We start from the raw sequence: 19,777 nt of genomic DNA, 5'->3' as shown, positions 1-19,777 counted from the left end.
TAGGGGTGCACAGGAGTTCTCTTGCCAGCGCAGACACCCACGTTTCCCTCCTCGTTATAGGAAAAACGGAACGTATGTGCCATACCACTGGCACAGTCAGAATACAAATGAAGCATGATGCCAAGGGAAGCTGGGACGTGGAGGGTTTTTTGAAGTTGGCCTGGGAAGCACTGAACACTGAATTCAGGTGACTGGTTGCAGGCCATCTCATGGAGCACCGCACTCTGCTCCTGAGCTCCAGCAGGCACCAGTGTAGCCCACAATATAGCAACAGAGTGTGGCACCCTGCTCTTGGTTGTACCAGTCCTTGCCTGTACACTGGAACGTCTCCTGCATTAGACGTATTACAGAGATCACCCCAAGCTCTTTGTAGCCACCTTTAGGTCGTGCCCTGATTTCTATCACTCCTGCAATTCATCCTGATGCTCTGTGAGCAGCAATGATGCTCTTGGAAGAGCAGAGGTACCTCATGGGCACTACCACTGCATTGTCACAGCCACCACATAATCACAATCATTTGCAACCAGTGAATAACCATGGAGCTTGGAACCACAGAGCACCCAAAACGTCAAGTCAGCTCAGTGGGATGCAGATATTATTGGTGTACTAAAGAAATGACCGCTCGAGAGAAACGGCAGGAAGGCTGTGTTGGAAAACACTGGTCTCGGTGTGCCAGGTCACTGCTTCCCCTGCCCTGAGACAGGACACCAGCTCATCCCAGCACCTAGGCTGTGGCCCTGGGTAGACCCACACTGGGCTGCATCTCTTCCTCCATCCACACACCAGTGCCCACTGCCTTTCCCAGCATCCCAGCTGCTGCACAGCTCCTCCTGCGGCAACCACGCCAGCAGAAGGTTCATCAAAAAGCCACACCGTTACCAAACACATGGTTCATGCGCAGGCTCCATTACAGCTGGAGTTTGGTGGAGGAGGGCACACCTAAACCCAGCCTCCCGGAGCTGCCTGGCAGGCAGAGCACTGGGCAGCAGCCCATTCCTGCCTGCACTCCCATCAGCTGGGGGCTGCCATCTGCTGGAGTCCCACTCCTGGAGAGAAGGGAAACTTTTGTATCTAATTTATCTGGAGTAGAGCAGGAAGCCTCAGAAGTGAGAGGCTGAGACAAATGCCTTGAAGACGCAGTAAAACGTGAGCACAGTGGATCTTCTGGTGATGAGATCCAGCACAGATAAGCAAAATTTAACCTTCCTCACCTCATTACGTTCTTCCTTTATTTAGTAAAAGCTAAGGAGATGGGCTTCCCTGACTGCTGACACTTTCCTGCTGCTGCTGGTAAAACTGATTTTTTTAAGGCAAGAATATGTACTTCTGTTTAACCAGGTAAACATTTTTTTTACAGCTGGGACTTGCTCTTGTATTACCAGGGGCTCAGTAATTTCCTAATACTGGAAATTGCTTGTTTAATGATGGGAGCTGGAAATACCCCTCATCTTTTTTCCAAAGTACTTACCTAGCAAAAGCTATCAGAAACTCAGATAAAGAAAATTCCCTGTTATTAGCCTGGGCAAGTTTTAGGTCTATTGTAAACATTCACCTGTTTGTGAGAGGGCAACAAGTCATGTCAACGGTCAAGGCATTTTCAAATGGAAGGAAGCGCAGGGACACCAGCTTGGAGACTCTTGTAACAGACTACACTCGTAATGCAGGGAGTTTTGGGTATAAGAATCTCTTCTTTTAAAGCACAGTGGTGCCCAATTTCAAAGTAGTATGTTGCTCTGAAAATAAGCCAGAGTTTTTACAAGCAGCTTCAGACTGGAGAGCTTAATGAGGCAATTTCCTTGCAGCCAGCCTTGGGGAAGGAAGGGTGGTGACACACGGAACAGAAGGCTTCAGCATTTCGAGCCAATTTTTTGTTTCTAAACACCCTTAAATATGATCATTTACACCGTTACATATTATACAAACTTCTGATGGTCAATATGCCACTTCATTTAATGTATGAAGAGGTTAATTAAATCTCTAGGCAATCTTATAGAGAAATGGGTCATTTCTGAAGAGGCCCAGACTAGAACTGTCACAGTTTGCATGGATTTTATTTTGTACAGGGATCCACAGGCCACTGATAGATTTCTTCTGTCATGTGTTAGCTCTGGTCTAGACTTACATTTTGAACTTAAAATAATGTACCACTGAATTCTTTAAAACAAAGAATACTATGGTAAAACGACCAGCATGTTGCATTCAACATTAAATAGCTTTCTGAAAAAGAGTTGCTATTTGCATATTAAAACTCAAGTTTTTATTAGTCTTGAGTAATACATTCTGTTTAATTAGTCTTGTCTATGAAGCATTCATCCAGGAGCTTAAAATTGCCTGGCCAGCACAAACTAAAAACGGTGAAACCTTGATTTTGCAGGTTGGCAAATTCTACAAACAAAATCTAGCAAGGAAAAAAAACCCCAGTGCCAGATTCAGGAGAGAACCTCAGTCATGCAGCAAAACGAGCTGGAACACACCAGCAGATGCAGCCCGAACTCTCCAGTACTGATGATGGAGATACAACAAACTCATCTACCTGTGGCTGTTGGCTGTGCAATCATTAATCCTGGCTCTGCACACTACCCCATCAGCCCGCCTGCCTGGTTTGCTGAAGATCACACACAGGCCCACACGGCTGCTTCTGCCCAGGTATTCAGGTCACAGATGGGTTTTTACTCACCGTGGAAGCTGCCGGACAACAGGTGATACGTGGCACAGCACAATGTCAGAGTGCTGCGGACAGATCTGAGCAATGTGTTTTATGCCAGATGAGATGCCAACTAAACCTGTCAATGGCTTTTTTAATAAACTGGACTTGGCAGCAGAAGTTTACACCTGGCCAATGTGGCACATGAGCAAAGTGTTTGTACTCTTAGATGAGAAGTCCTAAAATCACATTTGTTGTGCACCTGAACCACGGTCAGAGTCACAACTAGCTTTAAGATGTTATGAAATACACCATCTGGAGGGTAATCTCATGAGTGAAAAGACAAAAAATTAATTTATTATGAGTATCTTATCATCCCAGTTGTCACAGTGTGACACAGCAAGTGGCTTATTTTATAGATGGAACTACCACTTCTGTTTGGTTCACTGGAACTTTCTGTCAATCCAAAGTGACACAATACAAAACATACAAAAACCCTATCAGGACAAACAGGTTGGCCCTTCCATGATGCAGTGTTTTTAACCCCTCCAAGTTTCATGTGGATCTGCTGCATGTGTACATATTTTACTGGTGGACTTTAGCTTTGCAGACTCTAGATAGCACTGACAAGAGAGAATTAAAGCTTTAAAAAACTTACCAAAGAAAAAAAAAAAAAGAATCGGACTATTTTCAGCAAATCTTCCTTGAAAGAACGCTATAATGCACTGAAGTTACGGCCCTAGATTTTGCAATACAGGGACTGAGCCATTCCTTCATAATATTGTAGGGTTGCCTTTGTTGTTTTTATAAAAAAGTTTTTTAAGTGTGTGTCACATGGATCAACTTCCCCATTCTTCTATATGGTCTAGTAGTTTTAATGATTAAAATAGTTCAGGTACTTTCCATTCCATAGTTTTATTTTTACTTCAGCATGTACAGAACTAAAAAAGCAATTAACTTTGGGGGGTTTTTTGTTTGTTTTTTTTTTTTTCTGAAAGTTTTTCATCCCTGGATGATTTTACTAGCACACTCAACATGCATTTGAAGGAAAGGAAATGCTTTTCTGTCTGATGAGGTACCCTCATGGCTGCGATGGAAATGCTGGCAGCGAAAATGACTGGAAGGAGGAATCAGCAGCGCTATGGCAGCATCTACTTATTTAAGTAATACAAATCGATTATTTCAATTTCCATTCATGGCAATCTTGAAAGAAAGCACAAACACTAGCAAAGATCCTGCAGAGTATTACGCATAATTCATTTTCTCAAACTTCTCAACACCTCTTTAATATATATGCCCTATACTGCATCATCCCAGCTTCCAGTTTTAAACTGATGTTCATAGTGCATTGGCAAGCTATTAGAAGGGGGCATCTCACTCAACTCAACCAACAGGCTCTTAACTTTGCACCAGTAATTACTGGGATTTTCAGTCCTGACTGCTCCAAGCTTCAGGACTACCTCACCGTGACCCATGAAGCCTGTCACCCCAGCCTTACTGAGTTACACAGGTGCAAGACATCCTCTCCATCCTGTAAGATCATGACTGGACCGATAAATAAATTAAATTTTAAAAAAGGAGAGAAAAAAAATGGGGGGAGGAAAAAAAAAAGAGGAAGAAAAAAAAAAAAGGAGGGTATTGAAAAGACATTTTATAGCAGTTTTAGTAACTTGGGTTGTGTTTCTGCCATAGACTTTATATAGCCATTTTCAAGTTTTTCTTGGCAGCCCTTCCAAACCGAGGCTGATAGATGGTACCTTCCAGATGACGATGGGCTCTGCATCAGATCCCGCAGCAACTGAGTAGCAGTACACCACCTTCTCCACAACAAAAAAGATCACTCCTATCAAATGCTAATAGAGAGGGCTATCACAAGAAGGTAGAACACTTCAGCCATGCATCTTTAATCTCTTTCTCCATTTTTAATCAATGCAGAGCTTCTGTGACCATAAGGAAACTGCAGCTGTGCATTCATTGCACTTACTCCCACGATGACAACCACTCTAAACCAGGTTTAAGACACCAGATTAATTTCACAGCCATGCAGGGCTGAGAAATGATAGTGCACCCCTGGATCCAAACTGGTCACGTAACACCCAGGTCTACCAGACTGTGCACTCCTTGTATCAGCAACCACCACAGCGTTGCTGCTCATTGACTCCAGCAGGCAGGGAGGCGTGCTGTGCAGAAGTGATGAACTTAGCTCTGATCTCTTCCACAGTGCCTCAGGACACAGTGCTTTTTTGTATTGTGGTTTTTAGATTCCCCTTGTGCATCTCAGTTTTGGTCTTCCCTGGGAGAAGAAATAAGAAAGCTTACACCAGCAAGCCTCCTGATGTTTGTTTGTTTATCAAAAACTAAATTTAGAGAAACATGCAGGTACGTGGAAACTGGCCTGAGTCTTGCAGCCACCCAGCTTTTGCGCATCCAAGATGGCACTTATTTAGGACTACCATGTCCAGAGAAAATGCATTATGGCAGCATTTAGTGAAGAAACCAAACACTGCAAAACTACTGTTTAACAAGGTTCCATTTTAATTCTGTTAAATGTAAAATCGCTTAACCCTTCACAAGATCTTAGCTTTATGGTGAGGTGTCGTGCATCTGCAACCACAGAATAAGTAAGGCCAGCACCAGCCAAAGCGTGAACGAGTGAAAAACCTTTGATCAGACCAGAAAGAAACAACTGAAGAGAAGTGACACCACACCTGAGAGCCCCACCTTGGATGTACAGATGTCCAGCTGCCAAGAACTCAGCCTGGTAACCCAAAGGAAGTCGGCAGGGATCGGCATGCCCGCCATCACCACCACAGCCCAAGCTGCGCCGCGCTCAGACCAGCATCAAGGCAGAGTCATGAACTGCTGTGCAGTGCTGAGGCTGAGGACAATCCCGCTCAGTCACTGAGTGGGTCATTTCTTAAGGGCTTTCAAAAGCCAGACTGCAACCCTACTCTCCTCTACAATCAGCAGCGGAAGAGTAACAGTAGAACTGTTGTTATATATAACATATGCACACAAACACTGCAAAATACCGAGCTGTAACTCCACTGGATACTTCTTGACGCTCTTGCATTTCCTGACCAGATTTAGGAGCCTAGATTCAAACCCTGGGTGCTTTCCTGAGTGCTCGAAGTCTCAAAGCTGGGAATGCTACAAAAGCCTTCTGCCATTTTTGTGTTACAGGGTGGTTGGTTTTCCACATACACATTCATGAGTTCACAAATAATGGTTAACAGCCCTGATCTCTACCTCTTTCTTAAAACGAATCGCAAAATGGAAGCCAGAAAGGGACTTTTTTTAGGTGGAGGACCTGTTATGATAAATGGAAAGGATTCTGGAGATATTTGAAGTGACAATACTGTTCTCCGGTCATGTATGCATTGCTTGGATAATCTAAGAAAGCAGCAAGCAGACATGCATTAAAGCGTTGGGATTTACATAAATTCCAGCATGGAACGTGTCATCTGTACTCCTAAATACAAAAGATGTCTGGATTCCTCCGCTGGTTCACTTTTAAGCCCCAATTCAAACCTCTCCAAAGCACATGCTTCATTGTTGACATAAACAGGGATTCCTTCCCAGAGCGGGGCCTTCGTGTGCCGAGTGCTGGCCTTTAGCTCGCTGATGTTCTCCAAAACAAGCGTCTGAAAAGCTGCTGTGGGAATATCATGCCCATTTACTACATTTACTGTATCTCAGTGATCTCATATCTAATGGAGGCTGTTTAAAAACAGAAATATTTTCCCTCCTAAATGTGTCTATTTTTGCTACTATAACAAAGAGCATCAATTACAGATACGTCTCTATTTTTCCATCTGCAAGTGCAAAAAATAGTGATTTGCCGTTCCAAAGGGCATTTCATGCAGACTAACGAAAAAAAAAAACAACCCAAAAAATTATCATCTATGCCAGAATTTCTCCACTTACTATTGCTACATTATTGTAATAATGCAATATATAAAATGACTAACAGGCACAATTTTCTCTGCAATTTCTGTCTTTTCAGTACTTTCAACAGTGTACTTTCTAGATTCAGTTCCACTGTTTGCTTCAACAGTCAGTTTGTTGGTTTCCTGTTGCTCATGTGGGTATTTCTCATAGCAACAGGCCAGAACAATGTTTTCAGAACTGGAAAAAGTGAGAGTAAAGCCAAAACACTGGCAGGGTGATCCAGGGGCACATGCCATGCCTGAAATTATACTTCCTGCTTAATGTGACTTGGGATTTCAAGCTGATAATCTCTAACAGGTATATTTTGCAACTGTGAGAAACAAATTTACCCTGCTGTATAAGTGCCGCGAGCATTTATTGAAAAATGGGATTTTAAAAAAACTGTGACAACCTGCCTGCATTATACAAAGCCGTATGAGCCGAGCAAAGATTGCCCACCGGAGGTCGGGGGCAAGTCTCTGACCAGACTGTCCATTGGCGGCCCGTGAGCTCTGCCGGCGGCAATGCTTGGGCTGTGGAGCCGGTTCCTCGGGGGGCCTGGCTTCCTCAGCGCGCCGGCCGAGGCTGTATTTATGAATGGATCTGACGGAACTCCGCCATGAGCCCGCGGTGTAACTGCATCACCCCATTGTTGCTACACACGCACAGCACTCACTGGGGAACAAAAAGCTGAATGAAGCGGAGCAGCTGCCAACTCAGGCAAAGACAACTTAGGAAACTATCTCATTCTTCCTTTCTTTTGGAGGCTATTTTGTCTGTTGTTTCCTTGCATACAAAATGTGGTCTGCAACAAATAAGGCAGGATAAGATACAGCAAGTCCTGTTACTTGGTTCCAAAACCACAGGCCCTAAACACTACAAAGCAGGGAATAAATGGTTTATGTGCTGTAGGGACAATGTTCAAATGCTATCCATTCAAGATAGATTTCCATGATTTTATACTGTGGCTCAACAGAAACTGAATTCTTGAGTGTGATGGTTCTGAATGTTGTTTCTGTGCAGAATTTACAGAGATCTTTTTGAAGGAACTTCGCAGACCTTGGGAGGAAAAAAAAATCCCAGCACTGACAGATGTAGCACATTTAAGTGGAGATATTTTCAATGCCATTTATTATGGATCCAGTCTTCAAAAACAGCCTGACTCCATATTTTCAAGGGCTCACAGCCAGCTGTTTCGACAAGATTTTTAAGAAAAGCTCAGTTCCTTTCCTCTTTCTACCTCAGGCCCTTAAATATGCTTTGGATTTTCAAAACCACTCAATACACACTAGTTCCCATCTGGGAACAAACTTTTAAAAACAACTTGTGCCCATGTACAAGCCTACACATTGGCTCTGCCTGAAAACCTTTCCCCAGCTGCTGACGCTGGGGAGGCAACCTTGAGAGCTGGGCTCTAGGAAGAAGATGCTCCTTACGTGAAAATACAACCCTCTCTACCACAGAGTGAACCAGGCTAGCCCTTCTGGCAGCTATGGTGCTACAGAGTTTATTACAGAAACAGCTACTAACCAGCTTAATCTGGTATCTAACCTTGCCAGCTTTTGCCAGTGGTGTAAGTCTGAACATTTTTAGTACAAGATAATTTCTACATTTCAGTGCACTCGGCCTCACAGAAAGAGGTTGAAAGGAACCTCTGGAGGTCACCTAACACAACCTTCTGCTCAAACTTCTGCTTTAAAACTTAGTTGTGTGCCTAATTCTCCCTGAGTTTACCTACAAAATACTGGTCCAAGGTGCTCTGTAACAGGTAAAGACCTCATCTACCTACTCCTGCCATAGTTTTTTGAGGTCCTCAAGAAACCTTAATGTATTTGTCCTCTGTGAGGAGATCTGGGCTACCAGAGAATGTAAGGACCTAGTACAGACTAAAGGGAGGTACAACCAGTAGCCAGGCCAGCGCGTGCATGCCCTGCACATGATTTATGAAAATGCTCCCAGGCATGGCCGTTTCCAGACCCATGGCTAGTGAGCTGACACACTGATGGCTGCTCTTCCAGGAGGTGAGGAGATAGATTCGCCCCAGACAGGTTCTGTGGCAAAAGCAGAGTATCGATTGCAATAATGTGCCCTACCTATTCAGCTACCCTTCCTCACATCCCGTAATTGTACTCAGCGGGGATGCTCATATCCTTTTCTGAAGAATGTGGCTCCACCAGGGACAGGATACTGAGTGCAGTGGATGCAGGTCTGGGGTGGTATGGAAATTCCTGACTTCCTGAGTTGTTTATTTTTCCATTGCAATAACCCACCAAGAGATGCATAGGGAGCTCACCGCCTCCTGTAAGTAGGTCTCCTTAACTCTTTGCCCACCAGCCTCTCCTCTCCTCTCCAAGCAACAGCGAAGGAAATGTGTGGCAGCCTGCGGCAGCGAAACAGATCAGAACACGCAGTGCCATCCTGTAGAGCTGTGTGAAGGTGTGTGGGACTAGCACTTAATGACTCTTTGGGACAATAATGACCAGAAAAGGCAATTCAGCTATACCATGCAGAGCTATTTTCACTACCCCTAAGGCTGCTCAACTTCTCCAAGAGTAGCTCCTTGCTATTTTGGTAGGTGGAAGGAGTAATGAAACTGAGGTTTGCATGGCCTCGTCACCATCTCTTCAAACTGTGATTCAACCTTCATCAAATGGCCCAGCGCAGCTATTTATCAGAAATAACTGTTATCGCTAGAATGACACTGGCAGAATGCCTTGTACTATCTTGTCTAAAGTCTGGAGCACTGCTTTGGATTCATACAGGGATAGCCAACACCAATGTGTTTTTGAAAGATACACTCGTGTGTTGGTTGTTTGCTTATCCAACAGCTGGGTTCTAAATTAAATGCTGTTTATTAATAACATATTTTTGGTCTAGTTTTAATGAAACTTCCATTAAAAACATTATAGCGCTAAATGCCAAACTCCAGTCTCAGTTACACCACTGTAAATCTAAAATAACTCCATTGATTCTGGCCTCCTGGTTTATGCTGCTATTTCCTAGCAAACAGATAGCACCCTCAAATTATCATTATAAAACAGTAAAAGCTCAGAAAAATCTCATTGCCATTAAGTTGCATCAGGATTTCATTATCATTCTCTATTTTTATATGCTTGCAACTTTGAAGCTGAAATTTTTCATGCTTCACATCAGACAGTGACATTATTTTGGAAAGCCAATAAGCAAGTCCCATCATCTTGTTTCCATGCTAAGCAATCACACACACCAAAAGAAAAAGCAGCAGAAGCCCCTGGGACCCTCTGGTTGGGAAGGACTCTCCCCCAGCTCTGCGGTTTCCTATGGGCTACCAGAAGGCACGGTGGGAGCAAGTTTTTCTTCTGCAGAACTGCTATTTCTGTGAATTCCCTCGCTTTTCCGCTGCATGATACTCCTGAAGCCTAGGAACTCTCATTTCTTCCTCTTCCCTAACCTCCTCTTTGAAAACAAAAGCATTCATACAGTGATGATGTGTAGAGGAATGAAGCTGGGTTAATTAGCATTGATAATAGATAACTGTGGGCTGGCTTCAGGGGTGGTGGGTTGGCTGGTGTAGATAAGGAGCAGGTGTGGCTGGTGAAGTTACGACGTTGGGCAGCCAATGAAGAGAGAGGGGCCAAGGAAGAGGGTGCCCTGGGTGAGGAAGGACAAGGAGAAGGCAGCAGAGGGACTGGCATGAAGAGTATGTTGGTATGAGATGGTAAAAAGACCTTGTTGCAGCTTAATAGTTTGGAGAGTGCTGCAACAATGATGAATTAATTGTGTCACTGCAGGAACAGCTCTCAGGCATCTGAAATTAGGAAGTGAGAGAACTGAAGCTGTTCATTCAACTTTAATTAAATATCAGCATAAAATGTATTACGATAGTCTTTACTCTTCATTAACGCAGCCCTGGGATAACTTGTACACAATCTTTTACTAATCTACATTTTACAGATGAAGCTGGTATTACTACCTATTGCTAAGACTGCTCCATACTTCTCTGAGACCCTGTCTTCAGTTGCTTATCTCTTAAGCTTTAACATGTGGGATGAAAGTTAGTTTCTACCAAAATATTTCTCCCATTTCCAAATAGCTGGCTAATGAAAAATACACTATTTTGCCCAAGTTAGAAGTTCTGGCCACCTATGGTTGGGCTGAGACTTCACAGCTTGCAGGTGATGGATTTTGAGTTAAGGCTACCACTACCACAAGAACAGAAATGTCTTCGAAAAAATGACAGCACCTGTAACTTCTGCAAAGACTTAAATTTTTCAGCAATTAAATTATCCAGAAGCTCCTTTTGTCCTGAGCGTGCTCTGACCTGGGGGCCAAGTAAGACTCTCCTCCACAGTCTGTGCTGCTGTGGGCTGAGACCAGGAGCAAAGGGAAGAAAGCTTGTCTCTACCCAGCGCTGACAGACTCCTGGAGCAGAGATGTGACCAGTGAAATGCAAAGAGTTCTTTGTTATTTGGGAAGAGTGATTTTTTTTCCCTTCCCCCAAAGGCATATAAGCTCAGTCAGATCTGGGAAGATTTTCACCAGGATGGCAAAAAGCACATTTCTGACAAAACCCCATCTGTTAAATTTCAAAGAAAAGGTGTGAAGAAATTTTCAATGCAAAAATCAGTATCTTTTTTTTTTCTTCTAACCACTTAAGAACTACTAAGCTGTTTTGGAAGGTATTTTCTTTCAGACTGAAACAATCAGCATAGAAAAATTCAGCCTGAGACACAAAGTTTGTCCAGTCTGCGAGATGCTGCATAAAGGCCTTACATTAAGAAGCACTGGGATGCCTAAGAAAGCCTCAGTATCACCTATAATAAAGAACATGAGCTTTAAGTGTGTATCTGTAAGTACTAAATGAAGAGAATCCAGAAAAACTCCCGACAGCAAAAAGAGCCATGTATTCCCTTCCCAAGTGTCACTGTGTGTAGTATATGCTTGGGGGGTCAATTAACATGGCTCTACCACACCAAGGAGAAATAATTCCACCAGAAAAGCCACCCTACTGTGACTTTTCTTCTGCCCCTACAAGCCTTCACAAACATCCCCAGTACACAGACTGGGCATGGGAAGATCAGATGGGATCCCGATTCAAGCAGGGCTTCACCGGTAGAGCAGCGAGGCAGCAGCCAGCAACCAGAAACACGCAGAAAAGCGCAGCAGGAAAACCCGTGGGTGTAATCCCTACTGTAAGGAGCGGCTGTATGAGCGAACAGCTGCACCTTGCCTTGTGGGACCTTCTGAGCATCATCATCCCCATGCAGCACGAACTGCACTAACCCAACTGAACAGTGACTAAGGAACAGATTACTGCAGCAAGGGCTGCATCAAGAAGGGATACTCAAAATCCCTTTGCAAAAATGACAGGTGAGGGAGGGAAATGCTCTCCCCTGTGACCAGAGAATCTAGGCACAGCTAAGTACCTTGCAGGATCCCAATGATGTAGCCTTTCTGGCCCGTGTGTTGAGCTTGCTTGCCCTCACCTAAATGCTGAGTATTGTCAGCACCACGCTGTCACTGCTACCAAACCTCCTGCCCATGCTGAAGAAGAGCTAGAAGGGACAAGAACCTTGTGACTGCACAGGGAAGCTCTTTAGAGGAGATGGAAGAACCACCCTGAACAACTCCCTGGAATCTCCACAAAGACAGAACCCAGCTACTCAACAGTTGATCACAACTCGCCAAACATCTAAAATACAGATATACCAGCAAGGGCTACCTTAGCATCTCCCTTCTAAAAAGTACTAAAAGACTGTGGAAACAGTATCGGAAGTTTTATCTGGAGCTTACCAATATGGGGAACACGGTCCAGTGATGGAAAGACTGCATGGCTAATCAGATGGCACAGGAACAAAGCAATAAGCTCTGCTGAGGGTAGCTGTTCTAGGTCTGGGGTTTGGTGGTGCCTCAGCATCCCTTGCTTCTGTCCTCAAAAAGGACCTTCCAAATGACTACCCATGGACTTCTGTGGGCAGTGATGTGCTTCACAGCTGTGGAAGCAGGCATCAACCTTCTGAAAGCTCCCTCTGAACTTTCCAGTTATTCACTCCCCCTGCACTCTGCAAGCCTCCCTGTCCCTCCCCTGCCACAGTAAGGGCTATTTGTGTTCCTGTTCCTCACCTCACACTGGCATTCTTTTGCTCTCATCATTATCCTTGTCCTGCTGACTACCAAGTTGGTCTGTCAGGCTGCAATTTGTAAAGCTGCAGCCCAAGAACTGCCAACAGTGGTTACAGAAATTCTTCTCATCCCCATCTCCTGCCCTGTGCTAGTGCTCAGCTCTCCCAGCTGTTTGTGAGGCTGTTCTTGGAAATCTATCAGTGAACTGATTGGCTGAGAAAGCAAACAAGCCCCCCATACCCCCTAAATCCAAACCAACAAGTGGTTCTTCCCCCCTTCTTTAAGCTGGCTCAATTCCAGGATGGGCTTGAAACACAAGGATATGAACAGTTGTATGAGCATACATGAGCAAAAACATGCCTGAAAATGAGCAGCAGCCGAGCAGGAACAACTTCACCTGGCATCAGCATGTAACAGGGAAAATCACAGCAGTGGGACACCCATTCCATGGAGTTAAGACATAGAATTACACAAGAAGCTCCTAGTGGTTAGCACTGTTTTCTTTACTCTGTGGATATTCACCACCTTGGCTGAAGACAGCACCTTTGCTAACAGGATGTTAAGTCTCATTCAAAATCCTCATCTTCCTCTGACTGGTTTCTAATGCCCTTCTCACATCTGCCCACTCAAGAGTCATTTGCTAGATGCAGCATCCAGAACTCATCATGTTATATCCAGTGAGACAAACATCCAGGGAGAAAATTTCATTCAGTCAATAATGCCAGTATCGGTACCAGCAACAGATAGTGATTGTTATCGACATAAATGAAGTAAACTTAATGTATTTATGCAGTCTAAATGTAACAACTGTTCAAATAAGCTTTGTGCAATACTTGCACCAGGCCATGCTGTCTGAATTGTTACATAGGATTTTTCTTCTTGCACGCTCCTGCTGCTTACTGTAATGTATCACCACTCTGTTTCTCCACACTTACCAAACAGACACAAATGAGCAACTATCTGTATAAAATTTTCATTTACACTGAAATAAATATGCTAAATTTCAGTAGCTACTTGATTTACATTATAATCATTCAGAACCGGAAATATTCATTTTTCTGTGCAAAACCCAGTTCCAAGCAAAAGAAACGGGAAGCCCTGGAACTGCACTTGAAAATCAGGATCAATTTGATTGAAAGAAAAAAAGAAATAGTGGAGTTCTTCCCTTTTTGGTTAAACTAGATTATTCCTATTTAACAAAAATGCTGAATATTTGCAGGAAATAATAACTGCACAGGGTATTTGCGAAGTAAAAACAATTAAAAGTTTTATGGTTAGCACATTACACATTGGATACTGGCATTTTTATGGTAAAAAAAAAGCATTATCTTACTAGTGGCCTGCACTTCAGAAAGCCTCACTCATCTTCCTTCCTTTTGAGTGAATTTCATCACGGCAAAACATGTCAGCTTTGCAAGAGATGAAACCTGTTTATCCACAGACCAAGTGGTTTGGACCCGCAGGAGTGTAAGCTCTCCCGTGTCCCCCCAACACAGGAGCAGGCAGAAGAGGCACTACCCCTTGGGGAAGGCACTCCCAGCGCTCCTTTCGGTCCTCCCAGCTTCCTGCTGAGACTGCCACACAGAGCTGTCAGGTTTGGGTTTTTCTGATGTCCCCAATAGAAGCTGACCCCAGACGAAAAAAATCGCTTCTGAGTGAGTTTGAACACCACTGAAACGACATCAGATTCACCTGTCTTACTGATGACAGGACTTTCTGACAAGCCAAGAAACGCCTTTCATGGGGCGAGCTTAGTGAAGTTACAGACAAAAACACAGGCAGCCTGGGTTGCACCTGCCTCACACTGTGCCAGTGCCAGAGGATTAGCTCATTATTCACTTCCTTAAAGTCAAGGATTTTTAGATGATACCTCAACAAGGGCCAGAAGAGCAGTTTCAAGGTTGTGAACAAGGGACCAGCACACATACCGGTTTACCTTATGCCCTGGGGGATGCTGTCTGCCTGCTCGCTCCATCGCCCAAGGTGGTACCCAAGGCAGCTCACCCCTGTAGCATGCCTGACCATCAGCCAGGGCAGGAAGAGCACACTCTCCCCACCAAGCTGCTGGATAAAGCATGAATGAAAATCGATCCCAGGAGGCCAAGGCACTTTAGACATTCAAAGCGCCGCAACCAAGGTGCTGGGTGCACACCTGCAACCCACTCACTCTGGGAGCATGCCCCTCCTTCACTCCGCTGGGCTTTCAGGAACAGGCCGGGTTTGATGGCCCAGTTCTCCACCACGCCCTCAGAAGTGAAAGGAGAAGAGGAATGCAGGACACTCACCACATCTGTGTTCGTGATCTTGGCCAGGAGGTCCGTGAGGCTGTCCCCATCATCAAGCTGAAGGCCACAGATGGCTGCTCCCACACTTCCAGTTGCTATCATTGACGGTGGGTACATGGCGAAGTTAAAATCTGCAAGAATAGATCTGGGAATTAGTCCAAGCCCAGACCAGAAAAGCTGCAAAACATCAGAGGCAAGCAACATAAAAAACCACACCCAAGAATAAAAAACAGGGAAGTAGAAGAAAGGGAAAAGTGCCACTCTTTTGGGTCCAGCGGAGCTCATTAGTCACACTGCTCATCACAAGCAGTCAAAGGAGGGGTAACAGATCTGCAAATTAAAATGGAAATGCGGTTTGGTCTTTTATTCTCACTGATGCATAAAATAAACCTGGACAATTTTTAATAGTCTCTCCTTAGTTTTAAAGAAAATGAAAGAGAAGAAGGAGGCCTTCTGTAATTTGTGTCAGAAATTTGGGTCTTGGTCACATTAGAGCTCTCTAACTGGAAAACTAACTGGAATAAGGTATCACAAAGGACCAAACTGAGATTTTTAGTCACGTCAGTTTTTAAAGACTTAATTAACTGGAGCATTTAAAGACCTGTCCGAGAAAGAGATTTTAATTAACAGTTCATCTTTACCACCTTTGCAATTAGGAAGTGAGAACACTTACAGCCCATAGCTACGTAATCAAAGAAAAAACAAAGATCGCATTTGTCATTACTATTTCTTACTAAACAAGTTGAAAATACATTTCAAAACTTCCACTCACACATCTGTGGAGATGAGGAGAGAAATGGAAATAAAATTAAATGTTCTTGTTACCTTTATAAGGCAATCTTACGGTTTATGATACTGCCACAGCCACCGGTTTACCAGGCATGTCTTACTAAATACCATTTTCAGGAGATTTTCTAGGTTACTAATATCTTCCTAAAATGAAACTTGGTTTGCAAGTTCTTTGTTTCAACAACAACTCATTAACAAATCCTTCCCTACCAGTTTTCATTTGGGGGGACTGGAGGAGAAGGAAGAGGAAACCCAAGTAATATTTAACATGAAATAAACCATAATCAATACATTCAGTCTATTTATAGAAACAGATTGTTACAGAAAACTGCCCTTCTGTTAAGGGCAGATCCCAAATCCTCTCTGTTCACCCAGCACAAATTCTGTAACCCTGCTGACGTCTGCATAACCGTTCAAGTTTAGACACACAGAGCTGTTATCAGCCACCCAGACTCTGAGCTGGCAGATACTGCAATAGCTGTGGAGATGGCATGTTCCTCCCCAGACTGGAATACGTCACTGGGACCCGCAAGGAAAGAAGTAGCCAGGTAAGAATGGAACTTGGGTCATAACGTTCATCCAGATGAACTGAAGGGGGGATGTCAGATGGGGGAAGAGAAAAGAAGGAGCTGAGACCCTGACATGGACTTATCTGTCTCACAAAGCCACCAGCAGGTGACCATCTGTAAGCCCACTGTTACAGGCTGCTTCCTACCAGGGAACCTCAGCAGACATCATACTCTTTCTGAAAAACACTTCTGAAGGAGCAAATTCCCAGTGACTGAAGCAACAAATATGGACTGCCATTATTAAAAAATAGTAATTATGCACTATTGTAATAGTAAGAACCCACTGTAGATAGGAAAGCTGATGACTTTGAAAATTAAGTTATACTGCCCCCACTAATGAATGAGTCAACAGGAAAGCCTTGACTCCTACGCATCAGTGCAGGACCAGCCCTGAGGATGCTGATCTCAGCACGTCAAGGTAACGTGAACTGCACTTTCATGATCAGAATCACTTTCACATTTACCTCACATGGATTCATACACACGCACACAAGGTGTAGCCCCATCCAGCCTGTAAATGGATGAACAGGGAAAACAGATAAAGTTACCTGCACACAGCACATGCACTCCCCACAGAGCCTGCCCTATCCCCAGTGCCTCAGCCTGTGGTTGCACTTATCATCGGGCCAGACATCAAGACAAGGCCATAAATACAGTGGGATTTTAAGCCCTCAAAACTACCCTCATTTTATGCCGTTTTGCCTCTCTTCTTTTTGCCCAGATAGGTTTTGGTGTTTCCTTCTCTGGAGACATTCAAAACCTGCCTGCACACGATTGTGTGCAACCTGCTTTAGCAGGGGGTTGGACTAGATGATCTCCAGAGGCCCCTTCCAACCCCGACCATTCTGTGATTCTCATTCATTGCTATTGACGGGGGGGCCAGGACTCAGCCCTTGGTGACTGCTGCAGTAGCTCGTTCCTGTGGGTTGATCTGGTAGCCAGCATGATCGCTGGGCTACCAGTTTACAAAGTCCAATACGAAGAGCAGGAATGGTTAAAGGACTCCAATAATGAGAGGTTTTTATAAAGACTGTAAATGTTTATGGGCTTGTGTGACCGTCCAGTCTCCTCCTGGTCCGCCAGGCAAATAACAAACATCTATAAGATTTAAGAATGTTCAAATGTGAAATTTGCTCTCATCTACATACAGTGATTCATCAGCAATCCCACTAATCTCTTTAGAAAAGGGATAAATTAAAGCAGACTACGTCTCCGTGAGTCAGTTTCTCCTCTTGTGCACACTGCATTTTGCTTGGGTCTGTGAATGCCATGTGCTTGCATTAGTGTGAACGAGGCTGCGCTTGGGCCAACATGGCCCTAAGTTGGGAAGTGACTCCCACGTTTAACCTTTGGACCTGACAACCTGTCTCCTAGTTACGCATGGGAACTACAAGGTGGCAATGAACTTCCTATCATTTACCCCTCCTTGTCTCGATTTTGGGAAGATGTAATAAACAGATGACGTGACACCTCTCAATCTCTGCTGGTGTTTGGACAGTCCCTATGGAAGCTATGATGCAGTGGGCAAGAACCAAAGTCCATCCCCTCCCACACGTCACTTGAGCCAGCAGCAGGGGGAAACGGACCCACGCAGAGGCCCAGATGGACCCACACCCTCATGCACAGCCACTGAGCCCCCACGGAGCAGCTTCACCCAGCCCTGAGCGGCTGGTGGGGAGACCCAAGCAACCTGGAGCTCCCACGTCTTGCGCCCAACACTCAGCACCGGCCAGGCACAGCAGGCTGAGTGAAGGACACAGATCCAGCCTGCCCTCTGAACTTCCTTGCCTCTGAGGGGCTTGCATCAAGACCTTCACATTATCCGAACACCAGTTTTCTCGTGGTTGATTTTGTATCTACTCCCAGAAGCCGTCTTCCTAGGAAGCCGAATAAAGAGCCACAGTGCCCCTGCCAACTAGCACTGCTGTAGGTCTGCTTCCACGTGGGGTCACATGCGAACATTTCTATGCCCAATAACCTTGTTAGTTCCCTTAATGTCATTCATAATGCAAATGAGACAGCGAGCAAATGGCCAGAGGCCCGGAGTGACTAAAGCTCAGCATCCAGAAAGTCTTACGTTGCCTCTAGCTCTAAACTAACTTCCCTCCATAACAAGCACCATAAACTTGGCTATCAAAGCTACACATGCCCAGTCTTTGTTGTACAACAGGCAGCGATTTGTATCACTGGCTTCTATTTTTAGCATATTAATTAACTACTGCAACTGGTGAGGCAAGTGTCTCCAACTGGAGAGTGTGGCGCCATTGTCTGAAGTCATCACCTCATCTCGCACTATTGAAAATCATGGCAGTGACCCTCCTGCTGATATGAATTTAACCTGACATGCCCACAAAGGGATGGGGGGTGGTGCACCAATTTTGTGCACATGGTTCTCCACATCACCCTGGACCCTATTAGTGTGGAAAGAGCTCATTGAAAGAAAAGAAGCCACATTGTGCTGGGCCACCTAGAGGGTTGAATAGAAAAGGCTGAGGAAAAGAGCAGGCAGTGGAATAAAGGCCGTAATTAACATATTTCCATATTCAAGCAAAGCAATAACTACGTGAAATGTTTGTCAAGGTGCAACGAAAGCATAAATATTAAGTACCGTATCTGAGGGGATGCAGAACCCCCCGAGTCTCTTACATTCCATCAAGAAATTCAAACCAAGCTTTTTACATGTTGTTTTCAATTATAACCTTCTATCCCTGCTCCCTCCATGACAACAAACCAAGTCCCACCATCCTGACTCAGTTTTAACCCAGGTAAAACTGCCCCCAGAATTAAGTCAAAAGCTTGCCCTGAGCTTTTAAAAAATAAAAATCAAAATAAAAGGAGGAGAGAGATGACCTAAACATTTGAAGCTGAAACATAAGCTTTTATTTTAATTTCTTGTTGGAGTTGATGAACCCTGAATTACAGAGGGAATCTTATAAAAGGTACTTCTTACTGGAAACCTGAAGCAAAGCTAAATCCTTCTTTTGGATGTACGTGCAGCCTTGGTTAACTGGCACACAGAGTCTGCACAGAAGGTATGGCTCTGACTCTAACTTTGTTGTGATTCATGCAATTCCATGAGAAAGTACAAGAGTCTTGTTTCTTGTCAGAGAAGCAGTGCAACAACATGTCGTCTATGAAAATGGGAGCACATGAACACTTCAAGGGAAGATACTGGGCTGTCAGAAAGCAGGACTTGTTTTACCTTCTATTTCCAGGCAATAAACACTAGCAACCATCTCATTCCTGTTTTGGCATCAACTTTTTCATAAAGGACCTTAAAAACAAGGGGCCAGTCTTGAACAACCCCACTGCTTTCAGTGCTGGAAATAAAAAAAGGTGATACAAGAAACACTGCCCTTTGAAACACGCCACCTCTGGACCACTCAGCCAGAGTTACCAAGCAAATTCAGGGTACCCTGAACGCGCACCCTGCTTGCAGACTGGAGCTCACACGGTCA

At 44.4% G+C, this 19,777-nt stretch overlaps 1 protein-coding gene across 2 annotated transcripts in view; it reads right to left on the bottom strand.

Annotated features, from left to right (window-relative positions):
- CCND2 (cyclin D2) overlaps nucleotides 1–19,777 on the bottom strand; it is a 40,151-nt gene that overhangs the window by 7,048 nt on the left and 13,326 nt on the right. For both annotated transcript variants that reach the window (XR_005104458.1, XM_037389172.1), the window contains exon 5: nucleotides 14,962–15,092. Coding sequence is in view for 1 of the 2 variants with exons in the window: in XM_037389172.1 (XP_037245069.1) it covers nucleotides 14,962–15,092 (131 nt within the window). In the remaining variant the exon portion in view is untranslated. The remainder of the gene's footprint in view (nucleotides 1–14,961; nucleotides 15,093–19,777) is intronic.

The sequence above is a fragment of the Falco rusticolus genome, chromosome 5, assembly GCF_015220075.1.
Source record: "Falco rusticolus isolate bFalRus1 chromosome 5, bFalRus1.pri, whole genome shotgun sequence".
In the NCBI taxonomy this organism is placed as follows: Eukaryota; Metazoa; Chordata; class Aves; order Falconiformes; family Falconidae; genus Falco; species Falco rusticolus.
This window is presented reverse-complemented; position numbering and strand designations above follow the sequence as displayed.